At 41.8% G+C, this 11,408-nt stretch overlaps 2 protein-coding genes across 2 annotated transcripts; both read right to left on the bottom strand.

Annotated features, from left to right (window-relative positions):
* Positions 1-231: 231 nt before the first annotated feature.
* LOC123144039 (proteasome subunit beta type-3) lies at positions 232-3,461 on the bottom strand. Its single transcript, XM_044563053.1, has 7 exons — positions 3,280-3,461; positions 2,978-3,159; positions 2,760-2,867; positions 2,180-2,269; positions 1,188-1,272; positions 958-1,052; positions 232-624 (listed from the first exon to the last, which is right to left on the bottom strand). Exons 1-7 carry the CDS (start codon positions 3,283-3,285, stop codon positions 576-578), a joined length of 615 nt encoding a protein of 204 aa, XP_044418988.1. The 5' UTR covers positions 3,286-3,461; the 3' UTR covers positions 232-575.
* A 4,519-nt stretch (positions 3,462-7,980) lies between these two features.
* LOC123144038 (probable receptor-like protein kinase At1g80640) lies at positions 7,981-11,402 on the bottom strand. The gene is made up of 10 exons (XM_044563052.1): positions 11,043-11,402; positions 10,237-10,410; positions 9,899-10,146; positions 9,681-9,813; positions 9,491-9,554; positions 9,293-9,389; positions 9,081-9,183; positions 8,846-8,964; positions 8,591-8,680; positions 7,981-8,497 (listed from the first exon to the last, which is right to left on the bottom strand). The coding sequence occupies exons 1-10, from the start codon at positions 11,275-11,277 to the stop codon at positions 8,333-8,335; spliced, it is 1,428 nt and encodes a 475-aa protein (XP_044418987.1). The 5' UTR covers positions 11,278-11,402; the 3' UTR covers positions 7,981-8,332.
* Between the last annotated feature and the right edge of the window lie 6 nt (positions 11,403-11,408).

The raw sequence follows: 11,408 nt of genomic DNA, 5'->3' as shown, positions 1-11,408 counted from the left end.
TACGAGTATATCTCGAGGAGATAAGGCAAGTGATGGGTACATGGGATTAGGATATGGTAAACTAGTGACAATGGTGTGATGGTGTGATGCAAAAAAGGGAAAGACGACCGAGCATGTTTCATTCCCATACAAGGTGTTGCAAGAACACAAGTCAAAATGCATAATATCGGTCATCAGAATAGGCACAGTGCTTTGGCTAGCCTATATAAAAGCAATCTTACCACAATTTCAGAAGTAAAACGATCCTCGCTGATCAAATTTATCAAACTCCCAAAGGGTGGGGTGACAAGCATAGTACACGAACCAAACAAGCCGAACTACTATATCAGAGACATGTCATGTGCAATAGTTGCCTCCAGTTTCAACAGGCAAAACAAAAGCCTGCTCAGACTGGAGGCTGTAATTCTGGAACGAAGTGCACAGGCACACATGATTTCAATTTCAGATTTCACTGGCATGTTAAAATCCAAGTTGTCGGGTCGAACAAAGAAGTGCTTGAGCACAGAAAGAGTAGATCACACGGGTTTTTGGTTGAACAATCTCAGATGTGAACTAGGACTGCAGGTGTTGCGAAATCAGTCCATTCTCCCCTTAAGCACTCTCTCCTGAACTTCAGTGGGCGTTCTGCAACCAGGAAAATAGAGAATCAGAATATCAGGAAGGACTTCAAAGGCATAGAGGGCAAGCAACTTCCTCTGATATCTAGTATGGCACTACTTCGCAAATTACTACTCTTATATGGTGTACTAATAATAGCACATGTTGGTTCAATAAATCTAATGTTCAGTTCAAATACCAAATTATAACACATCTTCCTGGGATTAGCAAATTTAGAGATGAACTTTTGCATGCAAAGTGCCCTAATAATGAATAAATTATTGTCAGTCGGAGATGGTCACACACTCGCATGCATACTTGGTATACTATGTAAGAGTTTGAGATATACGTGGAACTTACACAATAAGAACATAACCTCCCCAACCACTTAAGCAATCGCGATCAACAGAAGACAGCAATGCTTGTGAGATGGTCTCAAATAGTTCTTCGGGTTCCTTTACCAAAAAGATGATTAAAAGAATTGTCATATTTACAGTACAAAACCAGATAAGGGAAATTACCATAGCATTTTGTATGAGGAACTACATAAAATAAATTAGCGTGTACATCTCTCGAGTAAGGAAACGAACCATGTCTGGTTTGTACATGGACTCACAAGCACCATATAGTGATTCCGAAGCAGTACCAGAAACCACAAAATCTTTTGCCAGTTCCCTGCATAAAGGATCCACTTCTGATCAGATTAACTCCTACAGATATAATAACTGCACAGGAAGTCAGTATAGGGTTCACAAGAATCAACATCATCATGTATCAAGAGACATGATGACTCTGGGCCGGAAGATGTGGAAGGAGGCGATGATTCTGGGCAGGAAGAGACAGATGACACTAGCCCGTATGGTGTAGGTGAGCGTGGCATGACCACTTCATACCTATAAATCATTCTTTACAATATAATTCCTCGTCCTTTTCTATTATGATTGTTGACCATTGTTTGACTTCTCCTTTATTTTCTCATTTTAATTAACTTATGGTGGCCAATGCTAGCTAGTCTGATTACTCTGTTGCACAAGTTTCATGGTTTTGCTTCATACTCTTGCTTCTTATGATGCAATACATCTTTCCATGGTGTGCTCACTGCGGTCTGTGGTTCCAGGAAAGTACAGATGGGAACGGTATATTAGCATAGCATACTGTCTACATTAACAATACAACTTTGTATGGCTCCTGGGCAACACTAAAACAAGATAACCTTTCCAAAGCATATACGTACTAATATTATATAGGTTAATATTTAGTTACTTAATTGTTTTTCATGCCTGCCTTGTTTGGTGTTTTCTGAACCTTGTGGTTCACCATTCACTCCCTATAAATCCCATACTTGGATGACAGTTGACAATAAGCAATCTTAACCAAAGATTAAATACATCCGAGGGTTCTGACTGAACCAAAGCTGATAATTCACTGTTATAAGCATGCCCATGGGAGATAGGTACTATACTTGGAAGTATGTGAATAAAACATAGCCTACAGCCGTATTCAAATCAATTGTACTTTTGAGAAGGAAGAGCATTGTAACACATGTAACGGAAGAGATCACAGAAAGATGAATGATACATACTTGGCACCAATGCAGTCCATGGTACATATAAATGGCTGATCCTTTTCACCTAGCCCAGCAATAATTGGTTGGCAGAAGTATGGCCCAAACCTAAATATCATGAAATAACTCCGTTAGCTGTCCCCATAGTTCAGCAAATATAAGGGGTGGTAAGAAGACAGAAGGATAGAAGGAAAAAACAGTTATACTGTATCTACACAAACATCCTACACATTTCAGCTAATCAAAAATATGATTCTGAAACAGACTGCCACAAGAAGAGGAACTGCACAATTACATCAACATAACTACGCGTCTACACAAAATATTAACCTATGCATCAGAAGGTAACATTTGGAATTGGAGCACCAGCTATATCATCAATCATCAATTTTTTATCCCAAATTATGTGGAGATTAACACAATAGAAGGCACACCAACGCTACTTCACATAGTCAACCAGTGGCCACAATGCAATTCAGCAAGTCTAAATTTACTTCCCATGTTCAGCGCTGGTTCATATGTTCTGCTCTTAACCCGACCACAATTGCACGATGCTCCAAATCAAACTACCAGGAGTCCCGATACTTAAGCTTCTCACCTTTTCTCGTAGAGGAGGGCGGAGACAAGGCTGGCGAAGGTCTCAGGCTTCATGTCCCTCTCCTCCCGAAGCTGGTACAGTTTGTGCTTAAACGCCAGCCGCTGGTACCTGCACACACGTGACGCCGCACACACGTCAAACCCTAAATCGACGAAGCCACCAAATCAGCGGAGATCAACCAAGCAAACAGAGACGCAAATCGAGGATTGGAGACCCACAGCGTCTGGACGTCCGTGGCGAGGCCGGAGAGGCCGATGTACAGCTTGCCGTGGATCTTGAACACCCTCTGGAAGTCGGTGGCGACGGTCTGCAGCTGCACGCCCAGGCGCCGGTCGCTGGCGATCGCGAAGCAGTTCTTCCCCACCATCGCCACCACGGCGCTCCCGTTGTACTCGAAGATCTGCGGAAGGGGGGCGAGGCAGCGCGGATCAGACGGGGGAAGCGGGTAAAGGAGCTAGGGTTTTACGTGATGGGGATGGAAGCAGGGAGGTCGGAGGGTCCGGTTGCCGAGGGCACTCACCGACATGGCCGGCAGGGATGCAACCGACGGCGGAGGAGAGGCGAGAGGAGGCGGCGGAGCGCGGCGGCTTCGGTTGTGTATCCGGCGACGAAAAGAAAAGCGGCGAGTCCTCTGTAATTGGGTCTCGCGCAGTGGCCCAGTAGTCAGTCAAGAGTCTCGGAGCGAGTCTGAGGCAGTTAATTTACGGCCCAGACTTGGTATATAGAGGCCTAGATTATATATTTTTATTTTTTTTAGGGGGATATAGAGGCCTACACGGTTTGCTTGCTGAAGCGTGGCACGAGTTGGGCCCGCCCAGACACTCGCGAACATTCAGCCTCGTTTTGTCTTTTGTTTTTTTCACGTTTTCTATTTTTGTTTTTTGCTTTCTTTTTTTACATTTGTTTACAGTTTCAAATATTCTAAATACATATATTACAAAAATCAATCTAGATAAAACATTTAAAAAAAATGTTGACCAAACATTTGAAAAATGTTAAGTGTGTATAGAGAAAATGTTTATTACATATAAAAAAATTGTATGAAACAATTTGAGTAAATATTTCAAAATGTTAAAAGCATTCGAAAAAATGTTGAACAAGTGTTTGAAAAATGTTAATCAAGCACAAAAAAAATGTAAAATGTGTATAGAAAATTATTGACCACGTATTAAAAAAATGTTGAATTGTATGATAACGTATAAAAAATACTAATCAATCATTTAAAAAATGTTGAACAAGTATTTTAACAAATTTTAAAAATGTTATAGATGTATAGAAAAATGTTGACCATGTATGTAAAAAATAAAAAAAATTATAATATATATATAAATGTTAATCAAGCATTTGAAAAAATGTCGAATAAGTATTTAAAAATGTTAAATGTGTATAGAAAAAATGTCGATCATGCGGTAAAAAATGTTAATCTTGCATTTGAAAAGTATTAATCAAGAATCTGAAAAAAAATTAAAAGTGTGCATAGCAAAAATGTTGACCATGCGTTCAAAAAAATAATTTTGTATTTAAAAAATGTTAATCTAGCGTTTGAAAAATGATGAAAATTTGTATAGAAAAAATGTTGTCATGTCTTCAAAATGATAAATTTGTATTGGAAAAATGTTAAACGTGTAGTAGACAACTATTTTTGACATATACAAAAAACTATAGAGTGAAAACCAAAAGAAACATAAGAAAAAAAAGAAATAAGAAAAATAACAAAGAAACAAAAAAGAAAACAAAAAAACTGATGAGAAACAAGAAAGAAAGAAACAAACCGAGGGAAAAAGAGAAAAAAAAGGGAAACCCAAGTGAAAACCAAGAATAAAATAAAGAAAACCAAAGGAAAACAACGAAAAATGAAAGAAAAAATGAAAACAGAGAAAAAAAGGTGAAAACAAAAAAGAAAAAACCTGGAAAAAAGGGAGAAAAAAACTGTGGAAACCCGCCTCATTTCGAGCTAAGTAGTGGCGCCCTACTACTCTATTACTAAGCCGAGGCTAGCCTAGTGGAGTGAAGCGCTTGCAATCAACCTGAAAACCTGGGTTTGAATCTCCATCGTGCATCCTTTCTACTTTCTATTTCCTTTATGAGTGCACGAACGGGCCGACCCAAATACTATAGACCCTCAGCGAGTGAACCTTCTATCTCGCTTAATGCGAGATATAGGTCTCGCGTTGCTTAGATGGGTTTACTGGACTAGAAATTGAGGCATGTAACACCTTAAGCAACTTTTGTGGGCCTTATCATTGCAATATATTCGGCCAATCAAAATTAAAAGAATCTTCTAAAAAAATCAAAATCGAAAGAATCTTCCTGTGAGAGAAACCTATAACAGTCTGAAATGACTCCTTCCGCTCATCTACCCCTCCCATCTCCGGCAGCCGTTCTCGCTTCGCTTCAAAAGACGAGAACCTTGGATATAAGGCTAGAGTATTGATTGTGGTTTAAAAATTTCTAGTGTATCGTGAGCGACGACGTTTTAATGGTAAAGACAGTTCTCCCCCCAAAAAAAAATCTCACAGTTTTGTCCTAGTCAGGTGTAATGGTTGTGGTCGATATCGGAGAGCCCATCGTAATGCGGTTATCATTGGTTATATATTTGACGACTCATCGTTTGTTTCGTAGTGTTTTGCCACTGGTTCTCATGTTTCGTTCTTTTATTACGGAACTTCTGACAAATTTGTGGCTCGGTGTCATGTCTTACAACTTGCGACGGGTGTCTCCTTGGCCACGACACATTCACCGACCTAAGGTTCTCACCTATTGGGGTGGGTGACTTAAGTGGCTCTTTGAAACTTATGACATTAGTCCATTTTGCATGTGTTAGTCTTCTGTGATTTTTTACCGTAGTTTTGGAGGAATGTTAGTATACAGAAGGTGGAGCTAGAGATGACTTCAAATGTAGTTTTATCAATGATCTTTGTTGTCCACGTGTGTTTCAATTTGTTTGGTATGTTGTATTCGCGTTAGTTAATCAGTAAGGCCAACCGATTGCCCGGGAAAAATATAGAAGTCATAGTTGCATGACTTAGAAGATAAGGTGCAAAACACTGGCTACTTCTCGTTGTTTTCCATCGATTTCCCTCGCTTTCGGGTTGTCAATCCGGTGCAAGAAAGCAAGAAAGATAATAATCAATATCATTGACGGCGGGGTCTCAATGATTTAAGCCATGACGAATAAGTTGAGTGCATTAGTTTGTCGACCTACCATGCAAGGGTTTATGATGTTTTGGCTTTCCAGTGTTTCTTCATTTGAGGCTTTTGTGAATGTGGAGATACAAAAGAAAAAATAGAGATGACAAGTTTATTTTAGGATCTTTGTTGCCACGGACGTCTAGTTGTCATCAACTCACTGAACCATTCTTAGGTTATCAAAAAGTTTGATTGTTTCTCAAAGTTTTCTTTAAAAAAAAAGATACTCCCTCTGTAAAGAAATATAAAGTAGTGATCTAAATGCTCTTATATTTCTTTACAGAGGGAGTACTTCCTATAAGTTGCTGCCTTTTTATTGTTCTTCTGCAAAAGAAGAAGATACTTCCTATAAGTTACTACTCCCTTCGATCCATATTAATTGTCGTTGATTCAGTACAAAGTCGAGGGAGTACATTTTTCTTGTTTTTTTGCAACAACAATAAGTACTTAATAGATTCATAACTAGAGCCTGCGCTATTTTTCTACTTCTGAAACCACCTTCCCTTAAAGATCAACATTGTCATCACGACTGACCTATTTCAATTCATTTTTAACAGATGTGCAATAGTATGAACTACCATGCTGGTGTTCCAACTAATCTTTACAAATTTGACCTCTGGAAAACATTGTACTGCCTGCACCGCTTGATTCTTGAGACATCAACGATGATCCATGCAAAGACGTCAAAGAAAGCTGGTCACGCACGCAAATGCCTACACTAACCGAACAAAGCTTGCTCTCCCTCAAGTACCAATAAAATTAAAGAAAATTAGTAACTGAGGCTTGCAACCCTCAACCAAATGCAAGTACTTGGCTGAACTTCAGACACTAAGCATGCATGATTTCCACATCTTACAGCTAAGCAAGCCAAGCAGCTAGCATTTCCCTTTGCTTTTGGCACTTGAGGTTGTTGAAGTAAAAGAAGAAAGAAATGTTGAACTAAAGGTACTAGTGGGGTACCTAATGATCACCCAACCATTTCAAAGACTTCTTTCAATGTGCAATCTGTTTTAAACACCCGACTACCACAAAAGTGTACACCAGACACATGTATGCAAGCATGGTACCTTCCATTAGTGAAATATCACATTTTAAAAAAAATACCGCAATCTATCGCGAGCACATTGTTCTCATGCAGGTTTAAGCGAGAAAAGCACGAGAGAAAAATTAGCTGTCAAACTAATAAAAGCAGGAACATTATGGAACCTAGCATGAACCCCACTCACTCACCCACTCACCTTTCAGGTTAGAGTGATTGATAATGTATATTCCAGTGGAAGACCTGAGGAGACTACTGTAGTGCCCCCTCACACATTCAGCTTAAGAACACAGCAACACTGTTGCATTATTCCACTGCTACTTGCTAAAGCTAGTATGAATGTGTGACCCTCCAGCTTCCAAATGAGAATCTACCCCATATATAATCAGACATGCATACCCCCCAGCGCGCTTTTTCGTGCGGCCTATGAGTCTACGACGAAGCAACCGTATGATAAGATCTTAATTTCCTACCTAATGCGCACATGATCGGGTCTCCTCTTGCCGCCACTGCTTCCCACAGCTCAACTAACCTTGTAAGATTCACTTGCTTAAGGAAAACCTCTTTCTAAGATTCTCCAGAGTCCATGTACATGTCATATATACTGTTCAGAAAGCGGACCGCTAGCAGCCGTCGCACCTAATTAACAATGAAGGTTTGTCTAATCCGGTGGCTAAGTGCCAACCCAAAGAAGAAGTCTTCACAAATCTCTGTCTGAGATGACAGGTCTCGTTGGAAAGAAAAAAAGAAACATTTATATTGCAACTTGTACAGTATGCAATTCTAGCAAGTTATTTGATACATAGTAGGTTACTACAATACAAAAGTACAAACAAGAGTATGAACAAGGGTAACAAGGAACTCCCTGAGCCACGCAACTGACCTCATGGTTCACTCTTCAAACGCCAACTCGAGACAGTTTAACGAGCTCAAAGCATCAAGCAAGCATTAGAAACTAGGTACTTTACAGATAACAAGATGCAGCACGCTGACTGGGGCAAGTATTTCTTTCATTGTATGAAAATCTTCGAATCTATACAGCGGTGTTCAGAGCCAAAGAAAAAGAAAAGGACGGGGGAAAATTACAGATGAACTCTTTATACAGCGAGGAAGATCATATGTGTGGTCCTCTTCTTTGCGAACCCGGAAACTCTATCAACTCAACCAACAAGTAATGTGTAGGTCTCACAAGGTCGGGGAACACATCATCAGACAAGCACCAAGAAAGGCAACTGGAGCAAGAAACCATAACCTGCACTCAACATCACAGGCTATCTGAACCATTTGGACGGTGTGAGCCCACTGAATCGCCACATTCGGATTGTACCTCTCTCGTTTTTATTTCTCAGCACGGAGATTGGTTTCGTGCCCCGCAAGGCGACTCCGGGTTGATCCTCAGCGACCCTCCAAGGTCCATGGGCACCAGGGGAATCAGAGAGTGGAGGACATCTGTGATCAGTGGCCTGTAGCTTGGTTCTGGCTGCACGCAGAGCACAGCCACTGCAGCAACCTGAAAGGTAGCGAAATACATATAACTAGTTAGTTGTGACAACAGATGTAAATAAAGAAACAATTATGAGGTAATTTCAGTGATGGGTAGTACTTGGTACAAGTGCTTCCGATCCATCGTGTCCCTGATCACGGGGTCGATTATGGTAGGGAGCTTGGATCTGTCAATTAGCTGGGGCATGGCCTGAATGTAAACCCAAATATGTCAGATGCTAATGAATTAGGCGAATGGAACTTATCTGCCGAATTCAGGCGGTGAATAATTAAAGTGTTCTAGCGAATTTCCCCGCTGTTTAACTGGATCAATTCTAGCTAATTTCAAAATGTCACGTATCAGAATAGTGTGTACCCATGTAACAATTGACTGGCACTGAGATGGTGCCATCTTCTCAACTGGCCTCCTTCCCAATAGAAGCTCAAGAAGTACTACTCCAAATGCATATACATCGCTCTTCTCAGTCAACTTCCCTGAATTTTCAGTGCGGTTACACGTAATTAGAGTAGAACATCGTCCTTGTAAATAAGGTTTAGTCTACAAAGAGAATCACAGACTGGGGAATAAGAAAAAAGAGGACATAACATACCATCTAGTAAGTACTCAGGGGCAACATAGCCCAAAGTACCGGAAAGCTTCAGATTCCCTTTGCTGCGATTTCCACTTGTCACTGCAAGGCCAAAATCTGAAATCTGCACACCAACAGAGGATTAATGAACTGTTTTGTTTTTCCTTTGAGTGATATGAGTTATGGTCAATAATACTATTTTAATTGACCAGAACTAAAATAAGCAGTCATACCTTTGCATTAAAATCTGAATCCAAAAGTATGTTAGACGACTTCAGATCCCTATGGATGATTGGTGGGTTGCAGTGTTCGTGAAGATACTCCAATCCCCTGGTTAGTGTAGTTTACCGATGCATATTATGATAACCAATCATAACCATATAAATAATGCACTTAATCACAAGAATGAAGGAAAGCACAAGATGGGGTACCTTGCTGTATCCAGAGCAATCTTCATCCGAATGTGCCAGCTTAGAGCTGATCCATGTGATGGTCCTAGATGCAACCACACAGATTAAGAAATATTATCAATACTTCTTACCTATCCAACTTCACAGCTCAATATAATTTCCATTTTTTCAGACAAGGAACTCGAGATAATTTAATGGGAGTGTATACTACCATGAAGTTGTGTTTCCAGTGATCCATTCACCATCAGCTCATAAACAATGAAGCGGTTCTCCTGATGAATGCAAAAGCCCACAAGGGACACTATATTCGAATGCTGAATCCTCTGAAGCAAATCCAGCTCATTCTGCCAAATCAACAACAATTAAAACATTTTCAGCAAGACACAACAATTTGAAAACAACTATTGTACAGTAGAACACAATCATCACCTCAAATTCTTTCTCATACTCCTGTCCCTCGCACCCCAGCCTCTTCACCGCGGCGACAAACCCTCCATCAAAATTGGCCTTATACACACACCCGAATCCACCGACCCCGAGCACATTGCTCTCACTGAAATTGCCCGTCGCCGCCTCCAGCGACGCGTACTCCATCATCGCCACAAGGCCCTTCTTGGTAGTAGCCTTGAATGAGTTGAACCTGTTCAAGATTGGCACCAATGCTATCCTTTGGGTATCTGCACAAATGCAAACACATCAGTAGCTAACTCACTTACTACTTGGATACATCAGAACCAATCAACTAAGAGCAAGAAGAGTGTCAAGACCTGTGCTTTGGGTGTCCTTGAAGTCGTCTGGAGCTCCGCGATATCGCCGCCACGCGATGCAGGCAAAAAGCACGGCGAGGACGATCATCACACCGGCGATGGAGGCGAGGACGACGGCGATGATAATCTGCCTGCGCAAATGGTGGTGCGTTTCCTCCGCTTCCACTGTGAGCACTGCAACACGGAGGCAAATGGAGGATGGTGGTTAGGCACTTGGGGTGTTTGGTTGGGCGTTTGCAAAGATCAACCTTTTCGAAGAGTAAAAACTGGAGCACCCCAAAGGCAAACCTTCTTTTGCCATTAAGTCCAAAAGAAACAGCGACGCTCTAATTGAATTTAATGCAACGATCTTAGCAGGATCCTTGCGTCGCTTCCCCTCAGATTTCGACAAGTTTTATGAGCACAAAATGCAGCAGCGGTAGTAATTTTTCCAACCATTCCAAAAGAAAGAAGAAAACTGTGCGCTCGGATTAAGTTTGCACTGAAATTCACGGAAAAGATTCCTTTGCTCAAAGTTTGGGGACAAATGATCCCAAGATAAGATGCACTTTTTCCCCACCATTCCCAATGAACCAAAATGGCTTCCCCACCAAATCAGCACTGAAATCTCTGAAAGAAGGACGAAACAGGCAAGAGAATGTTTCCCCAAATTTGAAATTTGGCAAGAGGCCGTCCACAGGCGAGCAAATGCGAGAGCACAGGGCAAGAATCAGGGACCCCAAAAAAACAACGCTGCAAGAAGACAATGAACACGGGGGTAAAAAAGAAAAGCGTTGATCCAGCTGCGCTGCTGGCTGCCGACCTACCAAAGGGAGCAGGCGCCGCGGCTGCCGGAGGCGCAGCGACGCTGCCGTTCGAGGAGGCGAGGTCGCCGACGGCCGTGGACGCGGCCGCAGCCGCCGGAGAGGAAGCCATGGGCGGCGGAGCCCCTCCTCCATTGGCCGCGAGCGGGCAGCAGAGCAGCGGCAGCAAGAAGATGACGAAGAGGTAGAAGGTAGAGGGGGCCAGGAGCGGCAATGGAGACGCCGGCATTGACCGCATCCTTCCTGGTATCCCACTCTCCCCCGGCGGGCCGGCCTCTGTCTTCTCTCCTTCTTGCTCAGCTTCTCTCTCTCTCTCTCTCTCTCTCTCTCTCTCTCTCTCTCTCTCTCTCTACTCCTGGTCTGGTGCTG

This window comes from Triticum aestivum, chromosome 6D (assembly GCF_018294505.1).
Source record: "Triticum aestivum cultivar Chinese Spring chromosome 6D, IWGSC CS RefSeq v2.1, whole genome shotgun sequence".
Lineage (NCBI taxonomy): Eukaryota > Viridiplantae > Streptophyta > Magnoliopsida > Poales > Poaceae > Triticum > Triticum aestivum.
This window is presented reverse-complemented; position numbering and strand designations above follow the sequence as displayed.